Raw genomic sequence first — 18,510 nt, forward strand, 5'->3', positions numbered from 1 at the left:
TGCAGGAGACCTAGGTTCAGTCTCTGGGTGGGGAAGACCCCCTGGAGAAGGGAATGACAATCCGCTCTAGTATTCTTGCTTGGGGAATCCCATGGCTACAGCCCATAGGGTGCAAAAAGACATGACGGAGCAAGTCACACACACACAAACACACACACACACACACCCTACACACACACACGCCCCTACACACACACACGCCCCTATACACACACACACACGCACCCTACACACACAGACGCTACACACACACACACCCCCCTACGTGGATGCTCATAGCGGCGCCTCTCATAGCTGCCAGGTATCAGGTGCTGACATGGGCAGCCATCAGCAGTGGGCCGTTTCTGACCTACTGCCGTGCTCCACCGGATACACGGGTGCCTCCCTGTGTGTCGGCCCGCTGGGCTGCCAGCGCCCCAGGGCAGGGGGAGGCACAGGGCACAGAGTTAAGGAGAGGACGGGGACGTTCGCTCCTCCCCAGCTCTCAGCGGGCAAAACAGACGCCGGCTGGGCCTAGGAATCCTGCAAGCCCGGTAGTCTCAGCCCATGCCCGCCCCATCCCCAGAGCCACAGGAACGGGGGCCGGGGGGCTGGCCCGGAGCTGGGATACTGGTCCCTGGGCCGCCCATGTGCTCAGCCGCACAGCGTCCTCTGGGCGGGGAAACTGAGGCAAGGGAGCCTCTGGCTTCCTCCCGGCCTTCCGGGCCTCGCCTCGTGCCTCCTCACCAGGGCAGCACGCCAGCCCCGGCTGTGAGACGGGGAAGGGCGCCGCTCGAGTCAGGGCGGCGGCTGCTATTTCTGCCCGTGAGCGGCCTTCCCTGGTACCTCCACTTGGGAGGCGGCCGGGAAGGCCGAGAAACGGGCCGAGGCTCCTTTAAGCGGCCCGCGGGGGCGCGCTCGGCCCTTTTGTCAGGGCGGCGACGGCGGCGGCGACGCGCGCGTCAGCGTCAACGCCCGCGCCTGCGCACTGAGGGCGGCCTGCTCGTCTTCTGCGGCGGCGGCGGCAGAGAAGCCCAGCGGCGGCGCGAGCGCCCCCGGCCCGGCCCGCCCTTCACCTCCCGCGTCGGCTTCCCCGGGCTAGGAGCGCCCCCGGCCCCGCCTCGGCCCTCCCGATCCTCGCAGCCCGGCCGTGGCCGCCCGCGTCTGCCGCCGCAATGATGATGATGGCGCTGAGCAAGACCTTCGGGCAGAAGCCCGTCAAGTTCCAGCTGGAAGACGACGGCGAGTTCTACATGATCGGCTCTGAGGTAGCCGATCCTTGCCCTCCGGGCCTCCCGGTCGGCCCGGTTCCCGCGGGAGCCTCGGGGCGGGTCTGCGCGCCGGGAACGCGCGTCTCCATTCATCGCGGAGGGCCTGCGTGCGCGTGCGCGGCCTGGCGCATCGGGGCGTGGCCTGTTGGGGCGTGGCTGAGCAGCCCCGCCCCCGCCGTCTGGGCACGCCCACCCGTGTCCCGCAGGGACGCGGTGGGCGGATCGGGTCGAGAGCGTGGTCTATCGGGGCGTGGTCGAGCAGGCCCCGCCCCGCGCTCCGCAGTCTGGGAACGCTCACGCGTGTCCCTGGCCGCGGGGGTCGCGGTGGCCCCGGGTCCGCGCTGAGTTCCACAACTCCAGCCGGACGTACAGAAACGGGGTGTTGGGTTATCCCTTGCTGCACACGGGGCGAGGAGTTGGACCCCTCGCACGCTCCCTCCTCTCCCTCGTTGCCCCAGCTGGAATCCTGAAACCGCTGATTCGAAACACCGAGCTTAGTCGGGGGCTCACCCGCTTGGTGCTCTTTGACTTGGAGTTGGGCGGGTGGGCGTTCTGATCTTCCATTATCAGTGAGAAGACAGGTTGGGAGAACGATGCTTGATTTTGGATGGCTAGGGCCCAGCCAGCCCTGAGCTAGATCCATCAGCAAATGGGAGGCACCTGGCACTTCGGCTATCTTGGACTAACTCTGAGTTAGTGCGAGGGAACGAGCGCGGAACCCCTTCATCCTTACCTAAACAGTGACCTTGCAGCACTGTGAGCCGGCTGGGTTAGCAGTGTGCACCAAGTATACGAAGTTCTTCCAGTGTCCCTCAGCCTTTGGCAGTCTCCGGCGTGTGCGTGTGTGTCCACACACACATTTTAAAATTACGGATCCGCAGTTCAGGTGTGCAAGCGCCGAGCAGCAGTGCCTCCCTTTTGTAGAGAGGCGAGTGCGGGTCTTGGGGAGTTACAGCAGTCACAAACGCCGCCGACGCTTGCTTCTCCTGGCAGCAGTTTTCAGTTTTACGCATTTCACTCTTTTGTTCTTTTTTACCATTTTTTTTCCCTCTTCATGATGGAATACGCTGTGAATGAATTAAGCCTCATGATGGTCACACTCAGTGAGGCTTTCGGGAGTCCCTGTGACTCCCTGTGGCTTGTCTGACTTGTATTGAGTTAGGAGACCCATGTTGTCAGTAGCATCAGAACTTTCTGTGTTTCCTTTCCTCACCGGTTTTTATGAAACACGGGGCCGGATGCAACGTACTTTCACATTATCACAGAAACGCTCCTCTTGACAGCTGGCCGTACTGGAGAGAGGCGCCACTGCCTGCCACGTGCCGCAGCTCAGAAGGGTCTTCGCCAGCCTGTGGGCACGGATGCGGCATGTGGTGACTGGCAGGTTAACTAAAGAAACCTTCACCGGATCTAACGGGCAGGAAGGAAAAGCGCTTGGTTTAGCACTGGCTCTGAGTCGGTGGTACTTTTGAAAATCAAGCTTGTGTTTACTGGGTGGAGCCCGGTGTCAGGTGGGCAGAGCGTGAGGAGCTCTGGCTCCAGCCTGGTGTCCATGGCACTTGTCTCGGGCATCTGATGAGATGCTTAGGCTAGACAGCTTCTGCAACTTGCCCTGCAGCACATCTCAGACTGAGAAAGACAACTGCAGTCTTGGTGAGTGAGAAGATTTGTCCTGAGATGCAGTTTATGGAGACCAGACGGCAGGAGGGAGAGGCAGTTGCCGTCCGGGGCCTGACTTTACAATGTTCAGACCTCAGGAGGCCTGGGCAGGGTTCAGGGCTAGACTGGCATCTACTCACAGCCAGCAGCTCTTCTGACAGCAGGGGTGCTTGGCCCCCGGGCGGTTTCCCTGGGCAAACAGCAGGCGCTGGTTTCCAAGAGGCACGCCAGGCAGAGCAGTGCCTACAGCGCCCCACACCACTCGGGGTAGCAGCCTTGGGAGGGTGTCTGCAGCTGCCCCAGTCCTGCCCCCCCCAGGGGCAGCTGTCATCACCACACAGAGGCACAGCCGAGGGGAGCCCAGGGGGCCTCCATACCAACACCTTCGTTTTCCATTTGGGAAACCCAGGTCCAGAGGGGGCAAAAGCTTGTGCAGGGAAAACCCAGGGGGCAGACTGAGTCCCCTGAGTTCTGAAGGGACCTCGGGAAGGGCCTAGGAGGCTGGGAAGCCTGCAGGACCTGCACGGTGGTACTGGGGGCATTAGGGTCAGTGTCTTGTCAAAAACCTCCTAGAAACTCTATGTTTACCCCCAGATGGTAACCACGCTCAAGCCAGGTAACTCGAAAGGGCCTGCCCCTGCAGCAAGGAGCAGGAGGGACGTTGTGGCCGCTCTCTCACGCTGTTCAGCAGCCGTGGTTGTGTAAATCTCTAAACTCATGAAAAATGGAGAAACTAAAAAAGAAAAATACTATAGTGGGGTAGGTACATGGGAAAATAGCACAAGTGGGTCCTTCGAGGGTGAACTTTACAGCTGATGAACATCTGTCAAGAGGAGTAGGGAGGCTGAGAAGAGGGCAGTGTTGCCCGCTCACAGAAGAAGCCAGCACCCAGTCCAGCGACTGTCCCTTGCCACGTGATCGAGTGGTTGTTTCTGAAAAGTTGGTGAAGCAGTGAAGTTTCTTTGTAAAAACGTTAGGACTAGGTTTGTTTTTGTCAAGTAAGTTGTGCTTTGAGCATCTGGCACAGGCAGGCTGTTGTTTGGGGCAGTGATGCTGTATGCAGCCAATCCAGTGATTGCTGATAAGCGCTTTTGAAACTCTTTGGAAAATTCCTTTGGTATTTTTGGTTTGAGTTTTGTTACTAAACAAAGCAGCAAGGGCCACGGGGGAAATTATCCTACATCTGTCTAAAATTAAAAGCCCTTTTTGGTGTTTATTACATCGTAAAAATATCAGAGTCTTAAGATAAAAGGAAGAGAGGCCTCACATTTTTGGACTGCGCCAGAGATCTTTAGTGCAAGGTCAGAGCTTCTCGGGGAGCTCTGGGCCAGGTGCGGGCCAGACCTCCGCTCCTGCGGAACCCCCGATGTCAGCAGATCGGGCTTTGCCTGCTTTCGGAGCCCGGCGCCTGCAGGCCGCGGTGGTCTGCGTGTCACTAAGGTGGCAGAGCCTCTGCGCCAGGGCCCTTCCCTTCCCCGAGGAGCCCCGGCCCTCGTAATGAGCCTTCTCGCTTTACCCCTAGGTGGGAAACTACCTCCGTATGTTCCGAGGTTCTCTGTACAAGAGATACCCCTCGCTCTGGAGGCGACTAGCCACTGTGGAAGAGAGGAAGAAAATAGTTGCTTCGTCACATGGTAAAAAAACAAAACCTAACACTAAGGGTGCGTCTTCACGAGGGTTTGTAAACCTGTTTCAAAACCACTCGCTTATGTCATGAAGATAAAACGTTTTCACCCCGGCGTGTCTTCACGGCAGTCCTGACCTTAGCGCGGCGGAGCGTCCCCGGGGTGGGGGTGGGCTCCCCGGTGCGGGTGGGGGTCCTCGGTCAGGGTGGTCGGGGTCAGGGCATGCCCGGCGGTCGGAGGGCCGGGCGGGGCGCGGGCGCGGTGAAGACGCGCCGGTCTGAAAACGTTTTAGGATTGCTGTGATGCTGTGCTGTCCGCGGGCGTGCGCCATCCTCACCCTCCATGCGCCCGGGCGGTGGGGCGGCCCTGGCCCCGCCCCCCTCCGGGCCGTCACCGCTTCGCTCCCCGCCCCTCCCCGTCCCCACCCCCCAGCCCATCCCGTGGCACCTGGTCTGGCAGCCGGTCCACCAGCGCTGGCTCGTGTGCATGTTTGCTCCATGCTGTGTGCCCCTGGGCCACGGGGCGCCGCCTCCGGGCCGGGCACCAGGGCGCCCTGGGACAACCGGCCCGCGCCCCGCGTGCGCGCGCCCGTGTGTGTGTGTGTGTGTGTGCGCGTGCGCGTGCGCGCGCTCCGCAGTCTGTCAGGTGTGAGTGTGTCCGTGGCGCTGCCGTGGCCTGTCCACCGCGTTCTTTTAACGCAGGAGCCGGAGCCTCTTGTCCGCGCACTGCTGTGACCTTTCAGCCCCTCCCGGGCCCTCCTGCGCCGGGTGCAGTGCCGGTCAGTAACCCTGCGCCCCTAGCTGCGCTTGCCCCTGGTGAGCCTTGGCGACCCCAGGCCTGGTGCTCCCTGGGGAGCCACCTTCTCCTAACCCCCCGCCTCCACCCGGCTCCCCAGGCAAGCTGTGGTCGGACTGCGGAGAGCTCGGGCTCCCAGGGCGCTGGCGCCAGGGCCAGCTCTTGTTGCGTGTGCAGCGGCTCTTTCCAACTCTCTGGGCTCTTGTTTTAAAAGAAGAGTGTTTCTCATCCCTCATCCCATCTCCACCTCGCTTCGTGTCGTGGACTGCAGCGGTGTCAGACCTCTTCCCGCCGGCTGGCTCACTCTGGAGCCCTCCTGTCCCCAGAGGCCCTGTGGCTGGAGCCCGAGCAGGCGGCCCAGCAGGGCTTCTGGAGAAAGCCAGGGTCCAGGCCGCCCCTTTGGAAGAGGCCCGCGTCGGGCAGGCTGACCGCAGCCCCATCTCTTGCAGATCATGGATACACGACCCTGGCCACCAGCGTGACCCTGCTGAAAGCCTCCGAGGTGGAGGAGATCCTGGACGGCAACGACGAGAAGTACAAGGCCGTGTCCATCAGCACCGAGCCCCCCACCTACCTCAGGTACCGCCGGCCCCCTGTGCTCACAGGCCGTCTCCTCCAGGTTTCCAAGTGTCTGTCTTTGGAATTTCTAAGAAATGTAAGCCAAGCCCTCGGTTCTGGAGAGTGGTTAAGAATGCTTTGAAAGGCAGAACAATGAGTGGCCTAGGTTCACTCCCAAAAGAAACACACAGCGGTTTTGAAGTAGAAACTCGGGTCCTTTGAAAGCACGTTCCCAGTTGAACAGGCGAGGGTCACGGGGACGTTGCTGCTTGTGGGTAGTTTGTTCATTCAGACTTATCAGCAAAACTTGGACACGCTAATAGACAATAGATGAAGGGTGTAGAGCAGACACACAGGGGGAACGGTGTTTGTCCTTCAGTAGCGTTTCTAAAATGCAGAGTAAAAATAGGCATAGCCGGCAGCATGAAGAAGCAGGGAGGGAGGGAGCTCGCTGGGCCGCTCTGCACCACAGCTGCCCTGCGCCAGGCTCTGCGGCAGCCTCAGCCTCGTTTGGATCTCCGGCCCATTCGTCTCAGTCCCGGGAAGCACTGTACAACGAGGGCCGTCCTGAACCCAGAGATACCCTTGGCAGTGTGGGAGAGTCCTGCCTGGGGGAGGCAGGTGGCTGCAGAGAGCCGGGGCTGCATCTGTGTGCTGGGCAGGCAGACCGGCAGCGAGCCCGGGCCACGAGTGAGGCGGGCAGCAGGCCTGCTGGCACCTTCAGCTCTCTGGGCACGAGACCCAGGGCACTGGCAGTGGGGGAGGAGGGGGAGGGGGCGGGGACGTGGACAGTCCCCTTCCAGGTTTTCTCCCAACTGCACCATCGGATTCTTTTTCTAACCCCCGCCCCCGCCACCCCCCGAAGAAGGTGTGTGCTCACAGCCTGGCCCATTGTAGACGTGAGCGCTGCAGATGGCTTTTCTCGCCCCGGTGGTGCGGTGAGGATGGCGGCATAGCTGGGCTTCCCTAGAGAAGTCACTGGAGGAGATTCCGTGCACGTGGATGGGGCTTTGAGATCCGCATGCGCAGCTGGGGACCTTGTGTGGGGCAGTGAACACTCCTGGCTGAGTCCATCACATGAAGGAGAGAGCTAGGCCAGTAGCCTCCTGTTGCTGGGCAGTGAGAACTGCTGTGTGGCGGTGGGGCTGCAGGCAAGCCACCAGTGGGCTCCACTGTCAGGAGGCGCCTGCCCAGCGCCCAGCCAGCCCCCCGGAGGGGTGGCACGCCCCCTCCCCCACACTAGCCAGGTCAGGCAGGGCCTGGATGCCCCCCGGGGCTCTTGGACAGACCTCTCTGCAGTGGAAGGGAGGCTGAGTGGTGGGACTCAGATGCCCGGACCCCGCGTGGCGCTGCATCGCCCCGCTCGCATGCTGCGACATGACTTGCATTGTCCACGTGAGGCCATCAGGCAGGAGGGGTCAGCCGGGCAGACTCGGCCTAGATACAAGAGGCTGCTGCAAGAGGGGAGCTGCCCTCGGGGGACCTGGGTGACAGCTCTGGCTGGAGACTCAATGGGGAAAAGTGTGATGGTCCACGCCCATGCTGCCCACATGGGCCCAGCGTGCCAGCTTCGCCCGTGGAAGTTACAAAGGATCCGACCTCGCAGGCGACCCCTGGAGACGGGAGGCACCTGATCTGAGTGGGCACCTTTTCCCTCTTGGCCTGCAGGCCCGGAGTAGAAACTTTGAGCCAGATGGCCTGTGGCGGGGACCCCGTCTCGCCGCCTCAGCTCTTGGTCCTGCCCACGTTAGCCCCGGGCCCTGTTTCCCCAGGTCTCTCGTGTCAGGGCAGGGCAGGAGATTCGGGGGGGTCCTGGCTTCCTTCGGTGTGTGGCTCCCCCCACCCCACCCCAAGGGGTGCTCCTGGGCCCAGGCGCTGGGGTACGAGGGGCCCCCGCTGCAGAGAGGAGTGAAAAGGCCACCGCCTCTCCCCCCGCCCCCCATCCTGGAAGGCTGCTGTCCTAGCGGGAAACTGAGCGGACGTCACCGATGGTGACACGCTGTGGGACAGGGCTGCAGAGGTGAGTTGTGCAGTCGCTGGGCTGATTGCTCCCTGGGCCACCGGGGACGTGGCCCAGGGGTGACGAGCGGTCTCGCAGACGGACAGCCCAGCCCGGGAGCCTCAGCTCAAAATGCCTTTGTTATTTTCCTCATAGTAAACGCCCCCTGTAAATTGGAGAGAAGGGCTCCCCCTGTGGGACGCGAGTTCCTTGAGTTACTTTGAGTCCCGCTTTCTAGAGTATCTTCCAACCCCTGAAGGCCGGGAGGCCAGAGGCGTTAGTTGTCTCAGGCTGGACTATGCATCTGAAACAACAGCCTGATCGAAAGTGTGCAAACCCCCGGGGACTCTCAGCCGCCCGCTGAGGGCAGGGCCCCCCCCAGGTCAGGACCCTCTCTGTGTCTCCAGTCCTGGCCCCCTGCCCAACCATTGACCCGAGCCTCCTCTCTGCTGCCCTCGGGGCTCTCCTGGAAATCTGCCCCCCACTCCCCTGTGAACCCTGACCTTCTTTCCTGAGTGCCCAGCCCAGCATACAGCACAGAGTGACAGCTCGTGGACTGGGCTGGGGCCCCCTGCCCTCTCCTCCCCTAAAACTGGTGACCCCGAGCAGGTGCCACTCGGAGCCTGGAGAATCGCCACCGCGGAGCTGGGCGCACAGAGGTCCGCACGGGGGCCTGGGCCCAGCAGGGGCGCAGCGGGCGTCCACTGGCCACGACCTGGTGGCTAGGGGCAGCTTCTGGCCCATAGGCTGAGCAGATGGGTGTCCTTGTCTCCCAGGGAACAGAAGGCCAAGAGGAACAGCCAGTGGGTACCCACCCTGCCCAACAGCTCGCACCACCTAGATGCCGTGCCCTGCTCCACCACCATCAACAGGAACCGCATGGGCCGCGACAAGAAGCGGACCTTCCCACTCTGGTGAGGGGCCTCGGCCGTGTGGCCTCCCGCCTGCGGGCTGTTTCCCGCTGTTTGCTTGTCGGCGGCGCCCCTGCGTCCTTGGAAAGCAGTTATCACCCCTGGGTCTGGGGGGGTGGCACGCCTGTTTTCCTTGCCCCGCACCGCCCCCGTCTCTTCCCTCTTCCCCATTCTAAAGGGCAGGCGTGAGCGCGGAGCTGCCTTGCTCTCCGTGCTCTGGGGCTCCCTCGGGGTCCAGGCTGCAGGCACGGAGCCCTGGGCACTTGGCCACCGAGGCTCCCCAGGGTCCCCCCCACCCCGGCCCGGTCAGCACCCCTCCTTCCCTGCTCCGCCAGCCGCTCCTCGACCCTCCTGCCCCTCGGCCTTTGTTCCAGGGTTTCTTCTTCTGGACATACCCTTTCTTCCCCAGAGCTGCTGGGAGAATCCTGCCTGCTCTGGGGCTTAAACCTCTCTTCCTGGGGGGAACATCTGAGCTTGTCCCGCTGCCCAAGTTGGCAGCTCCCCTCCCACCCTGAGTGGACCCCCACCGGCCCTGTCTCTGCCGGCTCAGCCCTTAGTGGACAGGTCCTCTCTGGGCAGGTCTCAGTGACCAGTGGTGCAGAGAGGGAAGCCCTGGGCACAGGGACACAGCCCGCTTTGCTGAGCATGCGGCCGCTTCCCTTCCAGCTTCGACGACCACGACCCAGCTGTGATCCACGAGAATGCGTCCCAGCCCGAGGTGCTGGTCCCCATCCGATTGGACATGGAGATTGACGGGCAGAAGCTGCGGGACGCCTTTACCTGGAACATGAATGGTCCGTCCGCCGCCCTGGCTGGCGTGCACTGAGCTCTGTCTGCCTGGTGTTGGGGGGGGGGGTCCTGTCGTCACCCAGGGGTGGGTGGCAGAGGAGGCAGGGCTGGGGGAGGCCAGGGCTGAGCGACCTGACCTTAGGCCCCGTGGTCCACCAGTGGTTCCCCACCTCCGTCTTCGTTTCAGAGAAGCTGATGACCCCGGAGATGTTCTCAGAGATTCTCTGTGACGACCTGGATCTGAACCCACTGACATTCGTGCCGGCCATTGCCTCCGCCATCAGACAGCAGATCGAGTCCTACCCCACGGACAGCATCCTGGAAGACCAGTCAGACCAGCGCGTCATTATCAAGGTAGGCGGCTCCTCACCCGCAGCAGGCCTGCCTTGTCCTCGGGGCTTGCGAGGTGCGGAGGTGCGTGGAGGCCTCGACAGGAGCTTGTCTGGGGTCTGTGTTGTGGGGCAGGGCTCTGGAAGGCTGTCTGGAAGGCAGCTTGTCCCAGGAGGGGCACGGGCCGACTTCTGAGGAGGGCATCACGTTCTGGGCGCGTCCAGGTGCTGCTGCGGCCTTGCCAGGCGTGGAGCGGAAGCTGGGTGGTCCCAGGGGTGACCCAGCTGACGGGCAGAGCAGGGAAGGGCACAGCGAGGCGGGCACACTGCCACTCTTGTTGTGGGCAGGCTGGGCCAGGCACACCTCCTGCTGTCTCAGCAACCCCCGCAGTCCTGGGGGCCGTCACGAGAAAAGAGGGGGCCACCTGCCCCGAGCCCCCCTCAAGAAGGGCTGCCTGGTGGTGAACAGCATCTCCCTGTGGTTCCGATTTGCGTTTCCCTGTTGATTTGTTTTTGTTCAGTGGCTCAGTCCTGTTGGGGATGCATGGACTGCGGCACGCCAGGCCTCCCTGCCCTTCACCGTCTCCCGGAGCTTGCCCAAACTCACGTCCATTGAGTCAGTGATGCCATCCAACCATCTCATCCTCTGTCGTCCCCTTCTCCTCCTGCCTTCAATCTTTCCCAGCATCAGGGTCTTTTCCAATGAGTCAGTTCTTCGAATCAGGTGGACAAAGTATTGTAGCTTCAGCATCAGTCCTTCAGTGAATATTCAGGACTGGTCTCCTTTAGAATGGACTGGTTGGATCTCCTTGCAGTCCAAGGGACTCTCAAGAGTGTTCTCCAACACCACAGTTCAAAAGCATCAATTCTTTGGTGCTCAGCTTTCCTTATGGTCCAGCCCTCACATCCCCACACGGCCACTGGAAGCCCACGGCCTTGGGTACGGACCTTTGTGGGCCTCCCTCGCTGCTGCGGGGCCCTGCTGGCCGTCTGCTTATCTTCTGCGTCTGCTGCAGTCCTTCCCATTTTGAGTCCGGGCTTTGTTGTTTTCTTGTTGTTTCATCAGTTCCCTGTATCTTATAGAGAGCGATCGTTTCCAGATCCTGTGATGTGCAGACGTTTTCTTCCACGGGTTGCCTTTTTATGTTGTCGATAGTGTCTTTTGATGCATAGAAGTTTTTTATTTTGGTGAAGTCCAGTTTATGTTTTCGCTTATCACCTATGCCTTTGACGTCATATCTGAGAAATCACTGCGAAATCCAGCGTCATGAAGCTTTGCTCTGTTTTTCTGAAAATTTTATAGATTGAGCTCTTCCGTTTGTATGTCCCATCTATTTTGAGCTAATTTCTGTCTGTGGGGTTAGGTAAGTGTCCCACTGCATTCTTCCGCGTGTGTATGTTCTTTTTTCCCAAAACCACTGGTTGCAAAGACTGTCCTTCATTGAGTGGCCTTGGCATCTTTGTTGACAATCATTTGACCCCCTGTCTGAGAGCTTGTTTCTGGGCTGCCCCACTGGCCCATGTGTCTGGTTTTGTGTTGGCCCCACCGTGCGCTCAGTGCTGTATCTTTGCAGTCAGCTTTGAAACCAAGAAGTGTGAGCTTCCAGCTTTGTTGCTCTTTTCGTCATTGTTTTGACCAGACATCCTTTGCCTTTCCTTAGATTCCATATGAATTTTAAGATTTTTTTTCCTATTTCTGCAGAAATGCTATCGGGATTTTGATAGGGATTACGTTGGCTTTGTAGATTGCTTTGGCTATTCATGTTCAGTTCAGTTCAGTTGCTCAGTCGTGTCTGACTCCTCGTGACCATGAACCGCAGCACGCCAGGCCTCCCTGTCCATCACCAACTCCCGGAATCCACCCAAACCCATGTCCATTGAGTCGGTGATGCCATCCAGCCATCTCATCCTCTGTCGTCCCCATCTCCTCCCTCCTTCAGTCTTTCCCAGCATCAGGGTCTTTTCCAGTGAGTCAGCTCTTCACATCAGGTGGCCAAAGTACTGGAGCTTCAGCTTCAGCATCAGTCCTTCCCATGAATATTCAGGATTGATGTCCTTTAGGATGGACTGATTGGATCTCCTCGCAGTCCAAGGGACCCTCAAGAGTCTTCTCCAACACCACAGTTCAAAAGCATCAATTCTTCAGCACTCATCTTTCTTTATAGTCCAACTCTCACATTCACACATGACTCCTGGAAAAACCATAGCCTTGACAACTTAACAATTTTAAGTCTTCCAATCCATGGACGTGCGATGTTTTTCCATTTATTTATGTCTAATTTTTTTCAGCGTGTTTTATGTTGTTCACTGTACAGGTCTTCCATCTCCTTGACTAAGTTAATTTCTAAGGATTTTGTTCTTTCTGATGTTATCGTAATTTCATCACGCTTCCTTTCTCGGATTGCTCAGTGTTGGCGTACAGAGATGCGGCTGGCTTTTGCATGTGGACTTTGTGCCCTGCTACCTTGCTGAATCCACTCACTAGTTCTAACTGTATCTTGTTAGCTTCTTAAACTCTTCATATGAGATCATAACATCTCGGAACAAAGATAATTTACTTCTTCCTTTCCAGGTGGATACCTTGTATTTATTTTTCCTGCCCAATTGCACTGAGTAGAAATTCCAACGCCATATTGAATCAAAGTGGCAAGACTGGGTATCCTTGGCTAGTTCCTGATCTTAGCGGAAAAGTCACCAGTCCCCTACCATTGTGGGTGATACTTGCAGTGACTTTTTGGACTGAGTTAATCTTGTAGACGTAGTTTCCATCTGTTCTTGGTTTACTGAGTGCTTTTACCGTGAAAGCATGCTGAATTTTGCCCAGTGCTTTTTTCCCCGATTATTGAGAGGGCTGTGTGGTTTTGTCCTTCACTCTGTTCACATGGCTCATTGCACTGATGGGTTTACTTACTGAGCCGTCCTCACGTTGCCAGAGCAAGTCCCCCCACTCAGGATTCGTGTCCCATCACATCATCTGTAACGGTGTATAACGCTGACGTGCTGCTGAGCGTAGCTTTGCTCGTGTCTGCTGAGGTTTCATATCAGTGTTCACAGCGAGTATCGGTCTGTGCTTTTCCCTTCTCGTAGAGTCTTTGTCTGGCTTTGGTATCAAGGCAGTGAGTTATGGAGTGTTCCTTCCTCTTCGGTTTCTTGGCAGGATCTGATGAGGATTGCTGTTAGTTCTTGAAATGTTTGGTAGAATTCACCAGTAAAGCCATCAGATCCAATCTTTCTTTGTAGGGAGTTATCCAATTACCAACACATCTTCCTCGGTAGTTAATCCCTTTGCAGAGAGATAGGGGTTGTTTTCCTTACCCCAGCTAGCAGCACAGGGGCGCGGCCGAGAATGAAGGGGGTTGTTCTGGAGAGAAGGGGTGGTGAGGGTGCGGCCTGGCCCCGGAGGGGGGCCACTCCAGCTCACGTCTGTGCTCCCGGGCCAGCTGAACATCCATGTGGGGAACATCTCCCTGGTGGACCAGTTCGAGTGGGACATGTCGGAGAAGGAGAACTCGCCCGAGAAGTTCGCCCTGAAGCTGTGCTCCGAGCTGGGGCTGGGCGGGGAGTTCGTCACCACCATCGCCTACAGCATCCGGGGACAGCTGAGCTGGCATCAGAAGACCTACGCCTTCAGGTAGGGGCTCGGACAGGTGGCCGCCCCCGCCCCCCTCTGCGGGGATGCCTCCGGGACTTCCTGGGGTCTCAAGTGCCAGCTGACCGAGAGCCGCCCTGCGCGCTCGGCGGCCTGTCGCCTCCTCCCGTCCCCTGTCCCAGCGGGGACATTACTGAGACCCTCGCCTATCCCCTGGCCTTGGGCTCAGTCTTGGACAGGTCTGCCCCCGCCGAGGGGGGTCTGGAGGCCACTGCCGCCTCTTGTTCAGTCCACGAGCAGGCGGCGGGTGCCCCGTGGGAGCGAGGGGGGCGTTCAGGCCGCCCACAGAGCGGGGAGGGGATCTGGTCCCAGGTGCTGGCGGCAGTGGACACGGGCGGGCTCCTCGAGACCCTGGCGTGACCCCGGGGAACCCCATCCCTTGGGCCCACTTCCACCGCGGGAGGCTTCCAAACTGGATGTTAGCCTTTACGCGGCTGTTCAAGCTGTCACCGTCCCCATGTGGAGGCCGTTACCAAGGGACCGCCCTTGACAGGGAACAGCTGAGGGCGCATGTGGGGCTGTTTGCGTCTCAGCTGCTTCTCCAGAAACCCTGGGAGGCAGCGCCCACCATGTTCCCGGGACTCTGAGCAAGAGAGGGAACAGCCGCCACACGGGGCCCCCGCGACCGCCAGCAGCCCTGGGGTCCAGGCCACAGACGGGTCCAGGCCACGCCCCAAGTCCGGTGGGAGGCCTGCTCGCGGCACCTGTCCACGCGTGGCTCACGAGCTGGGGCCAGCGGGCCTGGGGCCAGCCTGGGGGGCCTCGCTTCCCAGAGCACATCCTGAGGTCCTGGGAGTGATGTTGACACCAAGTCCCTCGTCCCTGGAGGCTGACTCAGAATGCACCTCTCACTGCTGTGCAGCAGGGGGACTCGGAGGGGGTCCCCTCACAGGCTTGGGCCGAGCCCCTCCTGCTCTGATGTTCAGGGGCCCTGGAGGTTTTCCTACCCAGGTGGTACTACTGGTAAAGAACCCCCCTGCTAGTGCAGGAGAGACGTTGGTTCGATCCCTGGGTTGGGAAGATCCCCTGGAGGAGGGCATGGCAACCCACTCCAATATTCTTGCCTGGAGAATCCCATGGGCAGAGGAGCCTGGCAGGCTACCGTCCATGGCGTTGCAAAGAGCTGGACATGACTGAGTGACTCACACTTCCACTTTTCAATAGTTCGTTACACATTCCAGATACAGGTCCCTCAGCATGTATCTGAAGCTACATAGGCATGTATCTTCTCCCTTCTTGTGGGTTTGTAGTTCACTTACGTGGCAGTGTCCTTTGCAGCACAAAAGCTTGTGACAGTGTCCAGTTCATGTTTTCTCCTCGCATTGCTTGTGCTGTTGGTGGCACAGCTGAGAAACCGTGGCCGCCGGGTGCTATCCCACCACCGCTTGTTGGAAGGACTGCCCTTTCCCCATCGAGTGGGCTGGGCCCCTTGTCAAGTCAGTTGATCTTACCCAGGAGGGTGACACCGAGTTTTGTCCCCTCCTCCCGGCTGGGGAGGTGTGGAGGGGTATCACTCCCTGCAGTCTTGTTCTCATCTACCAGGTGGGCACAGCCGCGCCTCCCAGCTGGCCTGCCGCACCCGTGAGGTTGTCAAAGTGAGGTCCCCTCCGGGCCCTCTGCCTGCTCCGACACGGCCTCCCTGCTTGCACCTGGCGGGTGGTGGGAATGCAGGGTCCCAGGTGGCCTTGAGGCCCAGGAAGCCAAAGGCCTGGGAGGGTGGGCTCCTGGCTCCAGGCCCGTCCTTCCAGGCCTGAGCAGCCCTTGGTTGAGAACAACCCCCTGGGATGCAATCTTCCTGGAGCCACAGGGAGGTAAACACAGGGCCTCCCGGACCCGCGCCTGTTTAAGTTTAGAGGAAGATGTATTTGCTCCCGTCGGTGTGGGCTTGGTGACTTTTGTGTCCACTGCCCCCGAGGAAGGCAGCTGAGAGCCCAAAACGTGAGGAGTGACGTTTGGGTCTGCAGCGCTGGCTTCTGGATTGCCGCAGCACGACCTGGCTGGGAAGCAGCTGTCGGCAGGGGCAGCCGGGGCGGCCCAGCCACCAGCCTGGGACTCGGGGGCACCGGCCTGGGACTCGGGGGCACCGGCTTGGGCCCCGGCCCCCACGCAGTGGGTGTGTGCTGGCTGTTTGGTGGCAGTGGTCCTCTGAAACTCCTCGCAGCAAGGACACTGTCCCCATTTTCCAGATGAGGAGTTAAAACTAAGGCCAGGGGCCTGTTTTTTCCTGTGCTGTCCCCTGGGGACCCCCACCCTCCCTCTGGGGGCTGACTCTGTAGGGCTCCCGGCAGGCTGACTCCTGGGGCCGAGCACCAGTGGCCCAGCAAGAGGCCAGAGGACCCAGAGGCCAGCGTGGCGGCTGCGGGCAGGGCAGGCGAGGGCACACCTGAGGCTCGCTAGCGGGCTGGGCCTGGCTCTCCAGGCAGAGGCAGCGCCTCACTGAGGCTGATCCCCAGCCCTGAGTCCACTTCGCCAGAGGGTGTGCAGACTCCTCGGATGGAGTCTGGGCGCATCTTTGTCGGGCCCCGGCGTGGAGCAGTCAGGGCTTATGGCTTCTGGGCCTGGTGACGTGGGCCGAGGGGCCCCCTGCGGGCTGGTCAGGGCTTATGGCTTCTGGGCCCGGTGACGTGGGCCGAGGAGCCCCCTGCGGGCTGGTCAGGGCAGGGGCCCTGGGACCCCACTCCTGGGTGGATGGACTCCTTCGCTCTCCTTTCTCCTGGACGCTGAGCGGGGCGGACAGCCCTCCTCCTCCCTGCAGGCCCACTGGGAATGGCTGGGCCCGCAGCACTGTCCTGTGGACCCCTCCCCCCGTGCAGATCTGAGATGCAATGTTGGCAGCGTGCCCGGCCACCCTGTGTCGGGAGCCGGGCGCAGAAACCAGGCTCCACGTCCTGTCTGCCTGCGGGGGGTGGACACTGCTTTCTGGGGGCCTCTCCTGCAGCTGCTCTGCGAGCCATCTACCTCTCCCATCTTCCACAGCGAGAACCCCCTGCCCACGGTGGAGATTGCCATCCGGAACACGGGGGACGCTGACCAGTGGTGCCCGCTGCTGGAGACCCTGACGGACGCCGAGATGGAGAAGAAGATCCGAGACCAGGACCGGAACACGAGGTGCGGCCCCAGCCCCTTCCAGGGACAGCCCCGGGCAAGGGGTCCCAGGCTAGCCCTCGGGCAGCTCTGACCGCAGCCCAGAGCAGGCTCACTCTCCCTGGGGAGGGGGCAGGACAGGGCGGCTTCGGGGCCCCTTGCAGCAGAGCAGCCGAGGGAGGGGCTAGGGGCTCCTGCCCCCTCACTCGGTTGCCTGAGAGATCCAGGGGTCGCTGCCTTCCCCCTCCCGCAGGCGGATGAGGCGTCTGGCCAACACAGCCCCGGCCTGGTGATCACCCCGCAGCGCCTGGCTCCCAGGGAGCGTCTGGAGATTGGCCCGCCTCTCCTCCATCTTCTGGCTCGGAGGGGACCAGGCGGGGGCAGCCCGGCCATCCTGAAGAACGGGCCAGGGGCCTCCTGGTCCCCCGCCACCCAGGGACACATTCCATCTGCTGAGCCCGTCCCCACCACCCGTCTCTGGTCAGGAGAGGCCAAGTTGAGCTGTGTTTGTTTTTTGTATAGAAGCCCCAGGCAGGGCAGCAATACTTTCTAAATAAAAAGTCAACAGGTTCTGTTTCTTCAAAGTGGTGGCACGGAGCTGAGAACAGGGGCAGCATGGCACGGGCTGGCCTCTCACCCTCCTGCGTGCACGTCCCAGCTGGGCCTCAGCAGGGCTAGGGCGCCCCCGGACTCCCCACCCGACAACCACGAGCAGGGCCAGGGCTCCACTCAGCCCTGCGAGCCGCCCCTCCTGCCCCCACCAGAGTTTGACTCCCTGTGGCTCCCACCTGCCCAGCTCAGCAAGTCCTTGGAGTCCCAGGCGGGTGGGAAGTGGTGGGGCGCAGAGGGCAGGGCCGCCTGCCAGTCCCAGCCTGGCCCCCAGCCAGAAGCCTGGCTTCTCTGTCCCTTGCAGGGGCCCCGTCCTGTGCGGGCGCTGCTGGTGGGCCTGCGGGCCTGTGCCCACCTGTTCCACTGCAGCTGGTGGGCAGCACTCTGGCCACACCTCTCAGCACCACGTGCTTGACAGGAGAGCTGGGGCCCACCTCCACCCGCAGCCGGTGCTCCGGCGGGGCCTGGTGCCAGCTCACCACGTGACCCTGCATCTTCTGTGACGTGGACGGGTCCCCACGCAACCTGGACATGGCACCCAGGAGGGTGGCACCTGGGGGCTTCCTCCTCCCGGGACCAGGCCCCGCAGGTGACCCAGGCCCAGTTGCGTTAAGCCTGTGGGCCCAGGCCCTGGACCTTCCGTTGCTGGCACCAACACGGCGGGGGCCTCACAGTGGGAGGGGCAGAGCTCCGAGGGTTTCCAGCTGCGGGGTGGGTTGCGATGGGCCTTGCCCCTGGGCTTGAGGGTCTCATGAGCACATCCTAGGAACACGTGCTCCAGCCTCTGCCCTCCATACAGGGCAAGGGGATGGCAGGGCTTCAGAGAGAAAGGCTCCAGGCCCAGCTGGCCTTGAGGACACTGGGCTCCCCAACTAGCGGGGATGTTCCGGCCATAGCAGGAGGTGGCCTGAGCCCCAGAGCCGGTGGGGGATGACACTGCCTGCCTCCCCTGCTGGCCAGGCGGCACCTGCCTGGGAGAGGCCCGGGGCGGGGCCTTCACCTGCCTACCCACTGCCGGGCCCGCTGCTGGGCCAGAGGTTTCACGACAACATTAAGGTCCGACTCCACAGTGAGTCCTTTTATCCTCTGTGAAAGTGACAGCCAGCGGCCGCTGGTGCCGACCCAGGAGTGAACCATTGTGTGGACTGGTCCTCCGACGCCCGTGAGCTGGGGGCCAGGTGGGCTCCCGCGGGCCTCAGCGTAAGCAGCAGGGGCGGAGCTTCCCAGAGGCCTTTGCCTCCGCCACTGGACTC

At 61.0% G+C, this 18,510-nt stretch overlaps 1 protein-coding gene across 2 annotated transcripts; it reads left to right on the forward strand.

The window, feature by feature from the left end:
* The first annotated feature begins 966 nt into the window (after positions 1 to 966).
* On the forward strand, positions 967 to 17,218 carry SMARCB1 (SWI/SNF related, matrix associated, actin dependent regulator of chromatin, subfamily b, member 1). Of its 2 annotated transcripts, none has more exons than XM_015101733.3 (9): positions 967 to 1,247; positions 4,432 to 4,570; positions 5,779 to 5,908; positions 8,663 to 8,800; positions 9,464 to 9,591; positions 9,774 to 9,940; positions 13,356 to 13,546; positions 16,541 to 16,672; positions 16,902 to 17,218. In XM_015101733.3, the coding sequence occupies exons 1-9, from the start codon at positions 1,155 to 1,157 to the stop codon at positions 16,939 to 16,941; spliced, it is 1,158 nt and encodes a 385-aa protein (XP_014957219.2). In that variant the 5' UTR covers positions 967 to 1,154; the 3' UTR covers positions 16,942 to 17,218. The 2 variants fall into 2 exon arrangements, with proteins under 2 accessions (XP_014957219.2, XP_004017712.3); XM_004017663.5 differs by having other exon boundaries at positions 4,432 to 4,543.
* The last annotated feature ends 1,292 nt before the right edge of the window (positions 17,219 to 18,510 follow it).

This window comes from Ovis aries, chromosome 17, assembly GCF_016772045.2.
Source record: "Ovis aries strain OAR_USU_Benz2616 breed Rambouillet chromosome 17, ARS-UI_Ramb_v3.0, whole genome shotgun sequence".
Lineage (NCBI taxonomy): Eukaryota > Metazoa > Chordata > Mammalia > Artiodactyla > Bovidae > Ovis > Ovis aries.

Coding starts and splice junctions, on each gene's coding strand:
- SMARCB1 (XM_015101733.3), top strand. CDS start 1,155: ATGATGATGATGGCGCTGAGCAAGACCTTCGGGCAGAAGCCCGTCAAG. Junction 1,248..4,431: donor TCTACATGATCGGCTCTGAG/GTAGCCGATCCT, acceptor CTTTACCCCTAG/GTGGGAAACTACCTCCGTAT. Junction 16,673..16,901: donor GACCAGGACCGGAACACGAG/GTGCGGCCCCAG, acceptor CCCCTCCCGCAG/GCGGATGAGGCGTCTGGCCA.